The sequence below is a fragment of the Crocodylus siamensis genome, chromosome 5, assembly GCF_052110815.1.
Source record: "Crocodylus siamensis isolate JL-2025a chromosome 5, ASM5211081v1, whole genome shotgun sequence".
Classification (NCBI taxonomy): domain Eukaryota; kingdom Metazoa; phylum Chordata; order Crocodylia; family Crocodylidae; genus Crocodylus; species Crocodylus siamensis.
In genome coordinates, this window is record NC_143399.1 from 23,328,268 (window position 1) to 23,348,368 (window position 20,101).

General features: G+C 43.0%; 1 protein-coding gene across 1 annotated transcript in view; it reads left to right on the plus strand.

The window, feature by feature from the left end:
* Nucleotides 1–19,209, plus strand: part of AK5 (adenylate kinase 5) — a 155,855-nt gene extending 136,646 nt beyond the window's left edge. The window contains exons 11-14 of the mRNA XM_090050357.1: nt 1,830–1,993; nt 3,003–3,119; nt 7,507–7,698; nt 18,540–19,209. Of these exons, the coding sequence (XP_089906483.1) occupies nt 1,830–1,993; nt 3,003–3,119; nt 7,507–7,698; nt 18,540–18,650 (584 nt within the window). The 3' untranslated portion in view covers nt 18,651–19,209. The remainder of the gene's footprint in view (nt 1–1,829; nt 1,994–3,002; nt 3,120–7,506; nt 7,699–18,539) is intronic.
* Nucleotides 19,210–20,101: the final 892 nt, after the last annotated feature.

The following is a 20,101-nucleotide window of genomic DNA, read 5'->3' on the forward strand; positions in this document are numbered from 1 at the left end:
GGAGGAATATTTCCTTCTAAATGTATATGAGTGCTCCAGGTTCACAAACAGTTTGTTTTCTTGTTTTAAGAGATAGGGAAAGCACTACAGTTATGAAAATAAACCTCACTTGGAAGAATATCAGAGAAATGGGAAGGAAACATAATACCTGTTCCTACAGTGCTGTCCTTATATTTATAATTCTATTTCTCAGACAGTGGCTTGGGGGAAAGCTATTTAATTCTGGGGCATCATTCCTGCAAGGAAACCTGTAAAAAAAATTTTAAAAAGTGACTGTAAATGTCATTTTTTTCATTACCTTGCTCTCTACTTCCATCCAAGAGAAGTTCTGCACATCAATTCCTTGTGACAAATGGAACAGTGGGCGGCAGTTATATATCATCACACAACTCTTCATTATTCCTTGAGAAACTACAGTGACTGATTTTCAATTACATTGTATCTAGTAATATGTAAGGGCCTATATAGCCACTACAGGTAATTATTGCGCCCACAGTTTCTCTGCAGGGGAGTAGTAGATAGGAAGTGGGTATATTTTCCTTTCAAGGGCTACTTATAAAAAATACATATACTGTAACAACCCAGATAGGGAAGGAGGAATATCTTCTTAGAGTGAAGAAAATGAGGCTATGCCAAAATATTTTTGGCCAAGCTGAAGTCTGTGATTCTTTTATTGTATGCTAATAATGTTAATTGTAAATCTGCAATTAAAAGGCCGTGGATTTGTACAACACAACCAGCATTGCTCTTTTGCAACTATATTATGGCCCAATTTCTGTGCTCTGTCACACTGAAGTCACTTCACTGAAGAAAATTTCTGTTTAGTAGCATTTTCCTAAACTGAGTATAGAAGCTGGGACAGTAATATTTTTGAGCTGAAAGGAGACAATGGACTAATTCAGTAGCTTCTCTATGTTCACACACTGAAGCAATAAACAAAGAAAGACCGGGTTTCATCAACCTGTGGAATTACAAGGATCTTGGAGTCGCAATATGGAGCACCCTATTCGGATACAAGGACGTTACTATTGCTGCAGTGTTGTCAACCCCAAAAGCTCAGCTTTTATCAGCCACACCCCAAAAATCTTGAGGGTTATATTTAAAGTTGATATTGGGGTGGTTTGGTCTGTTTTATGATTTTCCTGCTCCTTCTGCTCCTTCCTCCCTCTTGTGAACAAGCATTGGCTTCTTCTTCCTCAAAAGTCCTCAGCTACTCAGAGGATGGAGGACCTTTGCTAGTCTCCTGCTTCAACTGGGATTGGCTGGAAACAGAGATGGAGGAGAGGTTTTTCCTAGACAGAGCGAACATATCACTTGAAGACTGGGGCTTCTGCTTGCACCAATGCTGGTGCTGAACGGTGCTCGTTATCTGAACCTTGACTCAAGAAATGGGCTTCTTGCTCCTCACTCTGATATGAGGTAGACTGGTATGGACAAATTACAAAGAAAAACTGACTCCCCGTGGAATGCCTTGGTGCCTGTGCTAGCTGAATCTCCTAACAGAGCAGAGCAGATACAGTACTGCTATCCTAACTGGCATTTTGGCTGGTCAACTACAACAAAGGCTGGTCCCTTCTCTGGCACTGGTTTCACGTTGGTGAGATTCCCATGAATTCAGCAGAGGGCTGGAGATTCAGTGCAACTTCTCATACCTTGCAGTAATATAGCACATCTGGCTGCTGCCTAGCATGTACAAACTTGAGCATTTTATTTCATACAGGATGTATGAATGGTATTTTCATTCCATTTTTCTAGTTAAAAAGATCCAGCTGTTCAGCTCTTTGGAATTTCTATGTTCCCTAACCCTAGATGTTTTTTTCCTCATGTAGGTGGCCCGGGCTCGGGAAAAGGAACCCAGTGTGAACAGCTAGCACAAAAGTATGGATTTGTACATCTGTCCATTCATGATCTTCTCCAGCAAGAATCGTCCTCATTATCAGAGAGGAGCAAATTGATCAAAGACATCCTGGAATGTGGGGAGCAGGTGCCTGGAGTAAGTAATGTGATTGCAGAAGAAAGCAGGAGGTCCCCCTCAAATAAGGGAAATAGAAGAACAGAGCTGAGGTGCTTTTCCATTTGAGGAGGAGTAAGGTCCCTGCCTGGTAAAGAGGTGGCAGTCTTCTTCATTGTGTTTACCAGGAAAAGATACTCTTTTACCTACAACTTGCCCATAAATTCCCTGAGAGAGAGCAATTATAATGAACTCTTTTGTATGCTACACCTTGCAGAAAACACAGCTTACAATGGGGAAGTGAGATAGGCACTTTTGAATTCTAGACTGGTGCAGGCACTGGCAGGAGCCCCAACTTAAGTGAAGGCCCTAGCAGCCATTTTAATTTATACTGCTTCTAATTGTCTTTATGGATCTGGCTGGCATCCAGAACAGTGGGAGTGCAGAGCAATGGGACTGGGTTGTAGCATAAGGCTGTTATACTAGCCATTCCCTCCCAGAGCAGCCACCTCCCTAATTCCCAGGAAGCAGACATCCTGCAAGCTATGTAGATTTATAGCCATATTAAACTGTATTGCAAGCCAGAACCAAGGACAGTTTGAGCTACAGCAAGTGCAGTTAGATTAAAAGATGTACGTGTTAATAAAATGCATCAAGAAAGGAAATTAAGAGGTATATTGGGTCTGGGCTTGTTTCTCACTTTCTGTAATAGGATCAGTTCTATTGTCATTAATGCAGTCACAAGTTTTGTGCATTCAATTAAAATGCAAAATGACCCTCCCCTCCCCCCTCCTGGAAGAGAAGATCATGGAAATCCAGGACAGATGACAAGCCTAACCCTGGATTCATGTGACACAGCTGTTTCTGAGAAAATGCTATTCGGAGCCTACAGTCAATTTGGTACTACTAGAAAAAAAACTTACTTTCAAGGGGTCTGCCTACGGGAAGCAGACTTGCAATGGTTCCCAGAAACATGGGACTAAAGATGTTATAACAAAACCGTTTAAAACAATGCGTATCGGTAACAAAGAATTATTTTTCTTCAATGCAGGAAATTATTTTGGAGCTAATGAAGGAAGCTATGGTGACCAGTTTAGGAGAGACAAAAGGATTTCTGATTGATGGCTATCCCCAAGAGGTGAAACAAGCAGAAGAGTTTGAAGAAATGGTAAATAGCTACTTATTATATTATTACTCATATATAAACAATCACTTTCATTGGACCCAAAAAGCAATTAATCAGATATCCAGCTTTAACAGGTGTGACTCTATATCATAACATTGCACTCGAGTCCAAGAGCGTAGCCTTGCTTCTATCATTCAACTTCTGGCATTCAAGAAACACAGTGAGTCTAGCTCATTTTCCCCACTGTCCTGTCTCTGCAGGGACAAAAAGAATGAAAACAGACTTCAGTCATTTAAATAAGGCTAAATCTGAATTGTTATGTTTAAGAAGATGTGCCACTTCTAGATTAACTCTTCAACCATAACCATTCTGTCAGTTCCATGTTGCCACTATACATCCTATCGTGCATCATTTTAAGTGCTGTTTGATGTAGGTCTATGCATATATCATCATTATAATTATTCTTTACATTGAGTTAGATGTCTTAGTAGTTACTGCCATTTTGAATGAGCAACACATAGGCTTTAGTTGTATGATAGACAGCATGTTGAAATATCCATGAAAATGGCATTTTTGCAAGTTATTTGTGTGGTAGTTTACAGGGAGTAAGAAAGGTATTGATTTCTCAGTGTATTCACAGATCCACTGAAAATACTTCATTATTTATTTTTGAGCCTGCAGAAAGTATTCTCTCAAAATAAACACATAGACTGAATGTGTTCACACTCACCAATACAAGGAAAAAGCAGAACAAAAACATCTGATTGGTTTATATCAGTGTGTTAAGGCCTAAGCACCAACATACACATCACTTACAGGCTTGTGTATCTGCCAGCATAGGCCCATCTCAATGCTTGCCTTGGGTGAATCCTCCCTCTAGACAATTCAGGTTGTTTACAAACAGAGGATGTAGAAACTGTAGCCAGATTCCCGCAGATTTCCTGAATTAAGTCCATGGGCACTACACTCAAAGGCTATGCAGTACTGAGTCCTCGTTAGCTTTCAGAGCAAAATGTAAAGATCCAGATATTTAAAATTTAGCTGATAAAAATTAGTCACCAATTCAACACTTGTGTAACTTCACTGAGGCTACTTAAATTACAGCGGGGTGAATTTTAGCCCTCGGTGACTCAGTAAGTCCTTGAAATATTTTTAAATTGGTTAGGTCTGAGATAATGTTCCTAGGAGAAATAAAACACTAGAGTAATTTTTAAAGGTCATTTAAGGAAAATAGCCATCTGCATCATAACTGAATGAATAAAAAGAAAAAGACATCACAGGAGTTTTCTGAGAGTGTATAAATTGGTGGTGACACTGCGCTGGAACCATCATATACAGCATACGCTGCCAGCATTATAAGTATCTAAGAACTGTCTAAGATTCAGGAATAGCTCTCACAAAAAGACAGAAATAGAATAAAAACCTTTAGTTTCCTAAACTAATTCTCTCATGAATTCAAGTGCTTCAGGCTATCAATATGCATCACTGGTGCCTAGCTAGTATATTTTTTTCTATGTAAATGGCCCTGGTTTGATGATAAATTCCCTTGCAGCTTGAGGGACAGAAAATCCTTTTTGTTAGAGCTTCAGGCTAGTTCGAACTAAGCTAGTATCATGTGAAAGAGTAAATCACACAGGGCCAACCTGAGTAGTATCTCACTCTTCAAGTAAGACCCAGCCAAGGATCCAACACACAGTCAATACGTATTGAGGGCAGTCAATAGCTTCCTAAAGATTTTGCTTCTGGGTTAAAGTCCATGGGCCCTACAGGAGCCCACCAGAAGTTATACAGCACTGAGTGCATATGGAGGCAACTCACTGCCATTATATCTGAGGAGCTTCCATTCATTTTAGTCTCACAAAACCTTTGAGAAGCAGAAAACTATTATTCCAGTTTTAAGATGGGAATGTGAAGCAGAGAGACATTTATAACAAGGGTGACCATATGTCCCAGGCAACAGGGAGACTCAACTTCTGTAGCCCAGTCCCAGCTGGTTGGTCAAAAGTCCCAGAGCAGAGTCCAGCAGGGAAGTGGAGCGGCACAGTGCAAAAGGTAAGTGGGTGGCAGGCACTGCTGTGGCTGGCCAGGGGGAAGGCAGGCAGACTGGAGCAGGGTGGCAGGCTACGGCAGCCGTGAGTGTCCCGGTTTGCCCAAGACACACGGTCACCCTACTTATAGCCCATCACTCCCTCTTTGGTGCAGTAGCAGACAGTACCATACATAACAAGACACATGACACCTATACCACTATCTCCTATATCAGAACTAATGAAATCCCCATAGGACAGAGATATGTGCAAGGCCATAAGTTCTGCTGAGCAACAGAGCAGTGGTGGCAACACCACTCCTCACTAATGCAGCTATGAACAGAACAGAAAATCAGAGAAAAGGTGGGAAGAGATGCAGCCTCTGGAGAGCTCAAGGATTTTCAATTTTTGCTTTATCTGGTAAAAGTTACTTAGCTCTATCAGAGGAGCCCAGGCTATAATTTTAAAACTTGTGGTCGTACCAGCCAGTCACAACTGAGGGAAGACACTGACCCATGGGATTTACTTTATGTGAATTGCAGGGAAATCTTAACACATAAGATAAATAGCACAGATAAATACCAGACCATTGGTATTCCTCCTAATTTGTCCACAACTTTATCTATCTAAGGTGACCTATGGACTTATCGGTTTTAAATTCAATAGGCCACCGGTAATCTTTCCTGGCCTGAGCTGAAAATTATGGGCTGACAAACTGGAAGTGACCATTGGCTAGGGACTGAGCCCACGGCACTGAGGTCAAATAATGCATGGGGGTCTTGGCTGCCTGTTAAAAAAATGTAACGAAGCAGAAGTGCCAGCAAAAGAGTTCACAACCTCAAATCCTTTCATTGTTACTCAGCTACCGCAGGCCTCTGTGGAATACTTCAAAACCCTATCTGTCGGGTAGTTCCTGATTAAAAGAACTGGCAGCCTCTTCCTTTTTGGGAGGGCCACATGCCAGTCATCTGCTGTTCTGCTATAGCCAAGGGCAATGCATTATAGCAAAATGTTACTAGTGAAGAGAATCTACATTCTTTTCTTGACTACTTTTGCTTGTCCTGCCCTACAGAGAAGCTATCCAAATAACCGCTGGAATCTAAAAGACTTAGAAAAGGGACTGGAAAGTGGCCCTTTCACTAATAGCATATAAAGGACTTAGCACACAGATCCCTGGAGAATAAAGCCTGTGACAGGGATTTTAGATCTTAAACATTGCCTCCATTTATCTTACTAGAGTGGAGTTTATTATATGTGTCTCAGACCTCTTGCTCTTACTCTGACAAAACTCAGTGTGAATAGTTTTCCCTGAGTAAGCTACGGGGTTGGATGCACTGCAGCGTTCTTTCCCCAAGGTACAGAAAATCATCTGGACCTACCCAATAAAGTGAATTATAGGAAATGAGGCTTAAAGTTCACGTAAGTTATTTTTCACCTGGAAATCAGTAGAAGCAAAGCATTCATGTAGCTACTTTTGCTATTTAATAGGGGCAGAGACTACCTCTCTCCTTGCCATGTCTCAAAAATAAAAATAATTCTTGTTTCATTTAGCTTTGGTTCACTTGAGTCTTCCATGGAAAAGGTCAGAGCCTCTCCTGGGAAGGCAGCCACACAGGCTGAGAAGCACACCAGTACTCAGCTTTTCTTACAAGTTGAAAATAGTACAACATAAATACAAAATGAGATGCCACATTTCTTCATTCATATCACGATTGTTGTGTTGCAGGTCAAATTAGACATAGAGTGCCATGAAATACCTATGAAAACTTGCATGTATAAATTCAGTTACCTGTATTGGATGGCATTGCCAAACCCTGTCATTGTTGTTCTGTTCTATTTTGGCAGGGAGGGTTGCAATTTCAGAAATGTTTGGGGAAACTCCAACACAAAAATGTGTGTGTTTGTATATAAATGCTTTATTTTGCCATTTATTTATACTTCAAACCTGGGCAAAAACAATCCCATTCAACTAATCAGTCATCTGCAAGAACTTGTATTGAATAAAGAGTAGCTGACTTCTGTTTGCTTAAAGCATTGCTCAGACAATTGCAAATGCTGAACTAGTAATGTTATAGTCTGGTTCCCAGATTGTAACCTCTTCAAGGCAGGTCTCTCTCTGCCCACCACAGCAAGGTCCTCATCCTGACTGCGGTCTTAGCATGCCCTGTAACATATATGGCTGTTAATAACAACTCTAATAATTTTTTTGCAGACGAACAACAAACAGAAAAGGACTAAATTCATTGAATACATTGCTTGCTGAAAATAGGCGGTTTTGCTCTAATTATTTGCCTGCAGGCAAGCCAGGTTTTCTTGTTATCTGTTAAAACAGAATTGACAAACAAAAGCAGATTTTGCAAAGCCAGTCCTTCTGACTATCCACTGTTTCTCTGCTGCTGTAGGTTGGGGAGCCAAAACTTGTGCTCTGCATGGACTGCTCCGCTGAGACTATGAGCAGTCGCCTTTTGACAAAAAGTCAGAGCTGTGAGTGCTTTGATGATAATGCTGAAACTATCCGGCAGCAAATTGAAATATATTACCAAGCAACAGAGCCTGTGATTGCATATTATGAAAAGAAGACACAGTTATGCAAGGTAAATTGCTCAAAATTTGAATTAAGCTATTGTTCTTTTCTGCCATTATATGAACGGTATTCAAGGATTAGTGACATGAGGCCATTTACAAACTGTGCTCAGTTCCTGCCAGCCAGAGCTCATTTTCCTGGAGCTCATTTTCTGATTTACTCTCATCTTCCTCAGTTTATTTTCTCCTGGGTGCAGGTTGTCACTGGCAATTTCAAAGTGTATCTGCAAACTATGCTGTTCCTTTCAACATGCAGTGGAGCCTTCTTTTTTATGCAACATTTGCAGTTAAACCTCTGAGTTCTGCAAAACGATTTGAAAGCATAACAATATGAGACTTGCTCAGAATGCCCTACATCACCACGCACCATATTCAACAGCAGTGCTGGAAGGCTTTTCCTTAAAGGTCTAGGCATTGGGGCTAGGTATAGATATTATACTTTCACCAGTGTAAGTGATCGGAAACAGGTCTATAGCTGTAACAAAACAGAAGTTCAGCACACATTGGTTCCACTATTTTTAAACCAGTCTATCTAAGGTTTGCACCCCCCCACACCCTGAAGGACAAATGTGTGTTACGTTCACAACCGATCTAAACTATGTTGCCTACAGAAAATTGCACAACTTAGAGTGATTCTGCCTCAGACTTTTTGAATGTCTGTACCTAGCCTTAGTGCGCTGCATGGGCTTCCAGAAATAGGGCACATGATCAAACCCATACTAAGCACTTCAGCATAACAACTAAATCTTCCTCCTTTTCGGAAGGCAAGATTGCATCCACTAAAATAAGAACACACTTCCAGACCAGACTTGTGGAGACATTAAAGGAGGAATCTTCAGCTACTATAAATGGCGCAGCTCTGCTAATGCCATGAGCAACTTCAGATTACGTTAAGGATACACATCTTGAGATTTTGAGAGAAACCTAAATGGGCAGGTGTTGAGGGTTTCAGATCAGTTTAAGGGACCAAATCCTGTTTAGCTTCACTAGCTGACTTTGAATATGCTGGCTTGTAATTTTTTATGCAACCTCCCTCAGTGCCTGACTAATTTCATAATTTTTTTTTAAGGGACGTTAATGATCTTTTTAAATCCAAATGCTCAGTGTTATGGCTAAGCAGGAGCATAATCATACTGGCCTTTCAAGAAACAGACACTCTTTGCTTTGACATTGAGCAAATGGGCTTAACAGATAGAAAAAGACATAATTGATTTAACCATTTTTACAGAATTTTAGTTCTTGGGAAAGGTGGCTGATAGGCATCCTGGATACCAAATCCCCTCATTGAGCCATAGCACAAGTACAGCACAGGGTAGTGACAGTACAAGTTTACCTGCACTTACCAGCTCATTAGTCTTCAACCCTGGACTGCAGGTGGCTACATGTTCAAGTGTGACATTCATCCCCTATGCAAAGGTCCAGCACAACAAGCAGAGTCAAAATACTGCATCCGCCCCTCTGCCCAGAGGTTGAGAGAGAGGAGAATGAGCTGTATTTTCAAGTTCCAAAAAGCAGCTTGGTTTCCTCGTTGGCTGTGTTGGTTTACTGTTAGGAGACACATGGAATAGTCCTAGAAAATAAGGTGGCCAGCCTGTGGCACACATGCCCAAGTGGCATGGACAGCCTCCGTGTGGCACAGCAGACTGAGAAAGGGTAGGTAGCACAGTGGTAAATAGGGTAGGGAGAAGAAAGCAGAGCAGCAGATCAAGCAGGGGAAGGGTATTGTAACAGCACTCAGGGATGGCACTGACCTTAATGTGTGGCAAGCCAATCAAAAGGTTGGTCCCTATTTTTGGAGAACCATGGGCATCCACAGTCTGATCTAGCTCCCACTAAAGTCAGTAGAAGTCTTTCCCCTACTTAGGATGCCCTTCTTTTGCTTGTGCCTATGTTGAATAATATGTAGGGAGCCGGAAGAAAAGCGAGGGCAACGTTGGACCCCTGCTAAACCAGATGGGGCAACTGACAACTGACGCCCAGGAAAAAGCCAACCTATATTAAATAGGTACTTTGCGTCAGTCTTTCATCAGTCCCATGGGACGCCCATGCCTGCTATGGGACAGGGAGATCCGGGTGATGGGGATCCCCTACCCTCCATAAATGCTGACCTCGTGAAGGAACACCTTGAGAAGCTGGATACCTTCAAGTCAGCCAGCCCTGACAATCTGCACCCCAGGGTACTCAAGGACCTGGCGAGTATCATAGCCCAGCCCCTGGCACGGATCTTTGAAAACTCCTGGCGCTCTGGTGTAGTGCCCGATGACTGGAAGAAGGCCAATGTGGTGCCAATCTTTAAGAAAGGGAGGAGAGTGGATCCGGTTAACTACAGGCCCATTAGCCTGACTTGTATCCTGGGGAAGATCTCAGAAAAGTTTATTAAGGAGGCCATCCTTGAGGGACTGGCCCAGGCTAACATCCTAAGGGATAGCCAGCATGGGTTTGTTGCGGGTAGGTCTTGTTTGACCAATCTCATTTCCTTCTATGACCAGGTGACCTATCACCTGGACAAGGGAGAAGAGATTAATGTCATATATCTTGACTCCAAAAAAGTTTTTGATCTGGTATCCCATCATCACCTCTTGGCCAAACTGGCCAGTTGTGGCCTTGGCTCCACCACGATCCGCTGGCTGGGAAATCGGCTCCGTGGTCAGACCCAAAGGGTTGTAATTGATGGCAGTCACTCATCGTGGTGCCCTGTGACCAGTGGGGTCCCTCAAGGCTCTGTCCTTGGACCCATACTGTTCAACATCTTCATTAACGATGTGGACATTGGAGTCAGGAGTGGACTGGCCAAGTTTGCCGATGACACCAAACTTTGGGGCAAAGCATCCCCGCCAGAAGATAGGAGGGTGATCCAGGCTGACCTGGACAAGCTCAGCAAATAGGCGGATGAGAACCTCATGGTGTTTAACACCGAAAAATGCAAGGTTCTCCACCTTGGGAGGAAAAACCTGCAGCACCCTTATAGGCTCGGCAGTGCTACATTGGATAGCACTACAGAAGAAAAAGACTTGGGGGTCATCATTGACCACAAGATGAACATGAGCCTGCAATGCGATGCTGCGGCTAGTAAAGCGATCAAAACGCTGGCTTGCATCCATAGATGCTTCTCGAGCAAATCCCGGGACGTCATTCTCCCCTTGTACTCGGCCTTGGTGAGGCCGCAGCTGGAGTACTGCGCCCAGTTTTGGGCTCCACAATTCAAAAAGGATGTGGAGAAGCTTGAGAGAGTCCAGAGGAGAGCCACGCGCATGATCAGAGGTCAGGAAAACAGACCTTACGATGACAGGCTGAGAGCCATGGGACTCTTTAGCCTGGAAAAGCGCAGGCTCGGGGGTGATCTGATGGCCACCTATAAGTTTATCAGGGGTGACCACCAGGATCTGGGGGAACGTTTGTTCACCAGAGCGCCCCAAGGGATGACGAGGTTGAACGGTCACAAACTCCTGCAAGACCGTTTCAGGCTGGACATAAGGAAGAATTTCTTTACTGTCCGAGCCCCCAAGGTCTGGAGCAGCCTGCCAGTGGAGGTGGTTCAAGCACCTACATTGAACACCTTCAAGAGCAAATTGGATGCTTATCTTGCTGGGATCCTATGACCCCAGCTGACTTCCTGCCCTTTGGGCAGGGGGCTGGACTCAATGATCTCCCTAGGTCCCTTCCAGCCCTGATGTCTATGAAATCTATGAAATCTGTGAAGCTGCACATATGTAACCTTAACCACGTTCCCTGTCTGACTGCTAAAGATTCACAGCCTGCCTGAGAGGTTAATATGCAATTAACAGGTTGGTTGAGAAAGCAGAACAATCCATTTCTGCTGCCACCTGAACAGGAATAACAATTTGACAATGTTAGATTAGTATAGCCAAAAAGCCAGGTGTTCATTTGAAGTCATTCTTTGGGTAAAAGGTAACTGGTAACTGCTTCTATTCAGCAGCAGAAGTGTTAAACCCAGCAAAAGGACTGTACTCTTAATATGCAAATGTTTTCCCTGTCTGCAAACCTGACAGGAATAAATTATGGTGAACCTTTCACAAGCTTAGTGAAGCAGAAGGACTGGTAATGCGCTTTGCTGGCAGGGGCATTTGCAGAAGAAAGCTAAACAGAATTAGGGGCAAAGAATCACAGGGCTTGGGGAGAGGGGTTGCAGATGTCCTATCAAGGCAGAACACTTTCAGACCTTATTCTGGAAGGCAAAATATCGGTAGCAGAAGAGTGGAAGTTATTTTCTAGCTACCTAATAAAAATCCTGAATTTGGGACAATTCTCTTTGCTATGATTCCTTTCACACTCTATTACAGAGCATCTACCAGCTGGTAACATCATACAGGCTGTTTTAACAGATGATTCCTACTATGCATGTGGGGGCTGAAAATACTTCTCAAAAGAATAGATTGTAACCTCCATAAATCTGAAGCATTCACCCTATTCAGTGTAGTTTTCAAATACAGAGCCATTACACTATTTTAATTGCATGAAACGGAAGTTGTTATTTTACAGTTATTAATTTTCAGTTTCACAATTTGTGATGACTTGGCTTTTTTGTGACAAATCATGCAAGTATCAAGTCAAAGCTGAAAAAAGAAGTAGTAAAATTTATAATAGAAGTACAACTGCTAAAATGTAGTTACTCTTTTTTTTTTTTGTTTTTTTGTTTTTTTAGAGGAGAGGTATAAACAAGACACACTGCAGTGGACAGGGGTTACAAACCTGTGCTAAATTCCTGGTTCTTCCACTGGCCCATCAGGTGGCCTCAAGCTAGTCACTTCCCTCCGTGTGCCTCAGTATTCCTACTTATAAACTGGAAGTAAGCATAATGACTTCCCCATACAGTGCTTTGAAGTATATGAGTGAAAAGTGCCGTTTGTAAGGGCTAAGTAATTAGTACTATACATCGTTTGCTATAAAAGGTTTTTATAGTTGTGTTGGATTTCCTAGCACATGGGAAATTACAGACTTGGAAACCAACAAAGTTTTTAGTGGCTCCAAAACTGAATTAATTATCCACAGGGTCAGGGTTTTTGGAACAATGGGGCTATAGATGACTTTTATAACATTTTTGCATGGAGCAGAGAGGATGGGCCACACTTGTAAAGATATTTAGGCACCAAAAGAAGAGATATGCATATGGGGGATTTATAGAAATGCCTAATACCTCTTTTTCCTTGATTTCAAAGGGAGCTAGGTGACTTGGTGCCTTTGAGGAATCTTACAAGCATATATATGCAGCTTAATACATCTCACCCTCTGCCTAATGTACTAATCACCTATTAAGCCATTCTTCTTATACTAATGGAAAAAAAGACAAGAAATCTGATTATTCTTAATATCTGACTCATCTTTTAAAGCATCTTTTATTGACAGTATGTAGGAGTGCAATAAGTAATATTAAATGGAAAAGCATATCTAATGAAGCAAGATAAGAGCGATCCCAACCTGGTTTACAGCAAACGAGTAGGCGTCTTAAACAGGAAACTTCATGTTCAAATTGACAGCTAAAAGAAATGTGTGTTTAGTGAATTATGCAAGCAACCCAACGCAAAGGATTTATACAACTTCACTAGTTAAAATTGAATAAGATCAAAGGTTAGCTTAGAAGATATCCACAAGATCATCTACAGGGGTCTACGCAGATGTCAACCCCATTGCAATATCTTGCTTCTACTCTTAAATAACAGGGCTGAAAAACAGTCGAGTAATTTGATGCCCAAGGACCTGTAGAATGCATTGTTGGTCACCTACTCCAAACTTGCACAGCAAGTACAAAACAAACACAATTATTCATAGACATTGGCATCTGGGTAGATGGTCAACTATTACTATCTGGTTTCTGGTAGTGGCCAAAAGTAGATGCTTAACAGGCTGCTTTTCAGGCTAACAATTCTTTATTTGAGCTAAAACATTTTTGCAAGCCCCTTATAGGCACTTCAAAAATAAAATGTATTAGTGGTGATAATGGCTGTCTCTATATAATCTATTAATTTGCATGTTTGGAAAAGCTAGCAGAGAATATGTGCCCTTGAGAAGCGATGATAATGATTGAGGGAACAAGATTTTGTTGTCTTTAAATTGCAATAAAATATAATGCCTTGTAATCCCTCCATCTTCTGCATAATTGTCATGACCCTGCCAGTCTGCAGTCCAATCAAGTAAGACGATTAGAGACAGGTGTCAATCACCAACCCACAGGCAGAGATAATATAGTCTTAGAGGGAGTTGCTCAAAATGGAGGTAATTGTGCAGCAGACAGAGGAAAGGAAATCATGAACATACCTTGAGAAGAGTACCATCTTGAAGGTCTGTCTGTGGAATCTGTCATAATACTGAGGGGACAAATACTCCACCTTCTTTGCCAGACTTTTAGTCAGCACTGCTCACAGGTTACAAAGCTGCTGGCCAACAACCTGCAAGCTGTGCCTGTCTCCTTCCTGGCTGCTGCAATCCACTGCTGGTGAAGGGTGAAGATATTTTTTGGTGAATGAGTAGGAGGGGAAACAGGGTAGCAGCTGCTCTGCAAAAGTGTTACAAGTTCTCTACTCAAGAAAACAACTCTTCATTCTGACAGTCTGACTGGAGACCTTTGTCTCCAGTTAGGAGAGTAACTGGGAAGGTTGCAGCAAGGCAGCTGCACCAACTGCATTAATTAATCTCTGAATCAACAAACAAATATAAAATAGCCATGATTCCTGGCCATGTATCTACAGCTTTTACAACTGCTGGCATGGAATTGCTGGCAAATGCTAACAGGAGCGGATGGAAACCTTCACAAGCACCCAGCTGGGGGATTCCACAGCACAGCTGCAGGCAACATTCTGCTGCCCCAAGGGCTTTCAGAGTACTCCTGGAGTTGGATAGTATCACCTGTGTTGTTCTGTGCTTATTTGACACCTGTACATAGGACAGTGAGAGAGAGAGAGAGGCTCCAAGCCTCAGAGAGAAAGAGAGAGTGAAAGAAGTCTTGGTTTTAGCATGTATTCCTCACTGGAATCCAGACATATATTTTCTTTCAGACATACTAAAAAACGCTATTTTTTAATTTTGTTGCAAGAATGGAGACGAAGTAGATGGATGGGCCTTTCTTTACTTTATGACATCAACATTTTGCATTAGATGGTCACTGGGCAGGAGATGGCGGAGGCCCTCTTCCAAGGCCTAGGTGGAGTCATGCTGCAGGGCAGTGGGTTGGACCCTAGAGCCCTGTGAGCCTCGGTCGAGGTAGACAAGTAGACAGATACCTAGAGTTGCATTTAACAAATTACAAGGAGTGAAAAAAAAATTATTTGTTCTCATGGCTTCATACTAAAATTATGCTGCTATAATGCTACCTGTGTGCATGTAAAGAACTGAATTTCATGCTTTCAAGATGTAATCGAACTGGAGACTGAAGATTTTGTTCAGATATCAAATTATGCTACAGTAAATTTCTCTCTAATAAATTGTATTAGGTATCTAGTTCATTGACACTGAAAAGATACAAGATACTATAAAACATATTTTTACTAAGTACAGATTGAATTGGTAAGTTACAAGACTCTGAAATAATTCCCAGCACATTTACTGGCTAGGAACTCTGTTCTCCACTGAAAAACATGGATAACTATTTCACAGCATGTGAAGAAATTTAAATCTTTGGTTTGTGTTGAAATGAGTTATTGAAAGTGTTTGGAACAGCCAGAGAGACTACAGTCAAGACAGAATTGAAGAACTCAAAGGAAAAACCTCAATAGTCTATTTTACAGAAAGTGAGCAATGGAACAGAACAAAAATAGTGGCCCGCTGCAGAGCATACACTGCACAAAGGTCATGGAGAAATGGAACAAATTCACAAAGTTTGAAGTACAAAAAAATTCCAGATAGGCAAGAGGGGCTGGAAGTTGTTGCATGGAGTAGGTCACGGTGGGCATATCTACACATGAATTTAAACATGCTTAAATTTACTGTGCGTTAAGCTAATGCACATTAAGCATTTTTTGACAGAAGTCTATGGTGGCAGGTAGCCAGTACCCTGGCCATGGACAGTTCACCTGCGGATCCAGGGGGCCACGGTGAATGCCAGGGCAGGAGGTGGTGGAGGCCCTCCTCCAAGACCCAGGCGGAGTCCTGCTGCAGGGCAGCAGGTTGGACCCAGGGGTCCTGTGGGGCCATGCCGGGGGGCCTGGCATGGGGAGCCTGGATATGGTTTCCATTGGCCAGCCCTGGCCAGTTGCTGTTGGAGGAGCTCTACACTGTCCTGCTCCAGGGCCTTCAGCCAGGCTTAGTGCACCTGCTGCACCCAGTCCCATGCCTCTTCCCAGGCAATCTCCCAGGTGACATCTTCCTCCTTCCAGGTCAGCTCCCACACCACCTGCGCATACTGCTGTCCCTTGTTCTGTGCTGTCCAGTTTTCTACCAGTGCTACCAGCTGCTGGAGCAAGAGGGTTCAGTCTGTGGTATGCTGCTGGCGCACCTGGACAGCTCCAGCAGTGGGTGGCAGTGATTCTGAATCAGCACTTCTGCAGGGCCCTACAGCCTCTCTCCTACATCCAGATGTTGGCCCTGCAGAGGCAAGAGACAGCAGGCTTTTGTGCAAGTTTGCAGCATTGCAGAGATAAGATGCTCTGCACCAGGGTCCCTTAGCTGCCCAGGCTCAGATTGGAGATTGGCCATGTGCGAGTGCCCAGGGAATATGGTAAGCTGTCCAGGCAGGGCTGGGCCCAGGCAGCTGCCAGCCAAGCCCCGTGGCCCCACTTGCTCCCTGGGGTTGGTGGCTGGCCTCCCCTGCCCCCTTCCCAGGGTGGGCCAGGCCAAGCTGCTGGCAGCACCTGCTGCCACAGCTCTAGAATCCACGCCTCCCTTGTCTGCAGGCCAGCTGCTCTGCCACCCAGCCCAAGGTGCTGGGCCCTCCCCCCCAGCGCAGGACTTATCACGTCTGGGGTTGGCGAGGGTGGTGGCTCAGCTCAGGGCTCCTTGTCAACAATGGCATCTGGCTACACCCAGTGTTCATGGCCTGCAGCAAGCCAGTGCCCAGCCAGGGCCCTGGCCTGGGGAGGAGCTGGTGGCCAGCAGTGTCCTTCTGGTGGGTTCTGGGGCCAGGCCAAGGGCAAGGCAGCTGCTGGACAGGGCTCCCTGAGCTGCCAATGGATGCACCAGCTGAGGAGGTGGGCAGGGCATTAAAGGCCTGATGTCCCCTCCTTTAGTGACACATCAACAGAGGCATCCAGGTGGGGAGCAGGTGAGGGCAACTTGCCTGTGCTGGTGGCACTCACAGGGGATTGGGCCCATCTTCTGGGGTACCAAAATGCAGGTCAACTTCCACATGAAATGCATGGTCTTTTTGCCACGACTGGGCCAATGATTGGTCCAATTGAGGGCCCAGGCACTCAGGATGGACATAGGCATGCAGGCGGAGCTGGGGTTCAATGGGAATGATATGCTGGACATACTCTCTGGGCCCCCATGTGGCTGTCTCTGTGATGCGGCCATAGAGGGCTGCCAGCAGCACCCTGACCAGGAACTGCAAGCCACAGAGCAGAGGCACTTCACTACAATGCCTGCAAAGAAACTGAGCTTGGGGTGAGGAGCAGCAGGAAGCAGGTGCTGGGAAGAGCAGGGCTCAGAGCCCTGGAAAGAATCTCAGGGCTGCGCAAAGGACACACCAGGCTGTAGCCTTTTGCAGCACACACCTGAGGCCAAGAAGCAGCTCTGGCTAGGGGATGGAACAGGCAGAGGCTGCTTGGGTCCTGTCCAGGAGAACACACAGGGCCTCATGGGAATCCTGCAGACAGCACTGACTCCTTCAGGCTCCCTGTGCTGTGTGCTCCAAGGCACAAAATGGCTGGAGGCTTATAGTCTGTACCTAGGGGCTGCCAGACAGCAACCCAGCCAGCCAGAAGCCCTGGGGCTGGACTCTGGCTGGCTCCCTAGTGGCTGGGTAGACCCAGCACTAAAGTCCCTGCATTAATGCACATTAACACATCTACATGTGCATTAATGTGCTTTAACTAATCATGCCTAAATTTGATACTTGGTTTATGCAGATATCAAATTTAGGCAGAATTAGCTTAAAATCACCATTTTTAGGCACGTTAAGGTTACGCACATGTATACGCAAGTTAAATTGGGCTAATGCACATGTGTAGACACACGCAATATTATCAACTGTGTTACTTCAAATGACCAGAAAACAGTAAACAAGTTGGTGTTACTTATTTATTTATTTTTATCTTAAAACCATCACATGCGGTTATTTCATTAAGTTGCTTGGAAGTTAAAGAAAAGTTAAAATAGGAATTCCACAAAAAATCTGTGGAAACCTTTCTATATACAGTAAAAACCCTGTTTTTTGGCATGAATGGGGAATGGGGGGTGCCAGTAATCTAAAAAGGCCAGTTACCTGAGACACAGGGGTTTCTGGCTGGACACTAAGGAGGGGGAGGAGAGCGGCAGCTGCTCGTGCAGCGGGGAGTGTGGCCACATGCAGAGTGGCAACAGCACAGGGCAGTGGGTGGTAGCAAGCTTCCACCCCCCCATCTCTGACCAATGAACCTGCTGGAAGTTCCAGTTAATAGAAATGCTGGTTAGCAAAATGCTGGATAACAGGCCTTTAACTGTATTAAAAATGTTATATTTTAAACTTCAAAAGGACTCTTCAGGAAGAACTGAATGGTTTGGCAGTGTTCAGAACTTTCAGAAGCTGCCATCACACAGTCGCTTTTCCTCTGAGGCGCCTTTATGACAGCACACAGATCAAACTACAAGACCAAATATCTAGAATATGGGATTTTTTAAAACCAATTACTAAGATTACAAGGGAAAAATCAATTATTTACTGCAAAACAGGCACCTAATATACTTTCTAATGTTCTTTTAATAGATAAATGCCGAAGGAACACCAGAGGAGGTTTTTCTGCAAGCCTGCACATCGGTTGATCTTTTTCTGAAAAAGGAAGCAGCAGCCTCTTCTTTTTCAGCAGAAATACAGTAATGGTGTACAGCATTTCATTTCACATGTACACTTGACAGTTCTGACTAAAACGCTGTTCAAAGCAATACCTGCTGTCATGAGAGGTATCTGGAATTAGTGCATGTGCTATTTAATGTGATTTCGAAGGCTTTATTTTATCCGTATGTATACAGTACACTAAATATAAAATGGTATCTATGCTAAAACAATACAAAGTACTGTATATTGTTTATCAACTTGTTTGCACTTCACAGGTTTAAAACAGCATGGTGAACAGCAGGTCCAGTTTATATTCACGCGTTCATGTATTTGACTATAATCAGAGGTGTTGCAGTTAATGTTGAGCTCCTTCAACTTAACCAAGTTAGTCGCCACATGAAACTGCAGGATTGTTGCATAACAATACTCATACCTTTTTTCCCTCTTAATTAATTAGTGCTTTTCATTTCTGTGCCAACACTTAGCTTGTTCTTAATTCATAGTTGTTGAATTTATTCCTTGCCATTTTGCTTAATGCTGGAACATACCTGTAATTTGTCAAAATAATTTATAGAGCGCTATGGAAACTGAACACACTTTTGACACTTCCCAAAAATACTGTAAATGAAGTGAGCAAAAAACAAACTGAATGTGAAGAAATTAGCTAATACTGTACAGGTCTGTCCATCTATTGCCAGGGAGCAGACAGAATAACTAAAAAAAGCTTTGCCTTGCTGTTAGTTTTCAGCACATTGTAACAATGATTTTCTAATGATATGCATGTGGCTGGGGAGGGGGACAGTAAATACAGTGACTGAAAGTACTGGTGCAATTCAAAGTGCAAGTAGATTATTTCCATGCTAATAACGGTAGTTTTCATTGTTAAAAATTAGATATTGAGCAACAGCCAGAATGTACAAAAGTTAAGTGATTTAATCATTAAATCATACTCTGGAAGTATTTCAAGCATAAAGTTCAGTTGCAGATCATCATCTGTTGTCTTTTAGCAGCATTGCCAAAGCTTGAAAGTGACAGGCCAAAAATATATATAATAAAAAGAGAGAGAGAGAAAATGTCGGGGATTGTGCAACTCCCAACATACCCTATATTTAACAACCCACTTTTCCAAAATATCTGAACAAAATTATGTGAAACCCTATTTTACATCCATTTAGTTAAGATATTTTTTATGCCACAGACAGCCAAATAAAAGCTTATTTGACATTTTTGTGAAGTAATTGTATCTTCCTACTAGACCACTGGACTAGTCCACAGTTAGAAGTGATTGCATGACTGATCTTTCTGTCGACAGTTGTACTTTAAATGAGTATTTATGGGACAGATTTGTATTTTTAAAGTTACCTTTCTTGTAATGAAGACATAATACAAAATAAAATGAATGGACAAACATAAAGAGAAGTATTTTGTTGCAGTGCATATAAGTTTAGTTCCGCTGAAAGTACAATAAAACAGATTGCTGTAAAGTATAATAA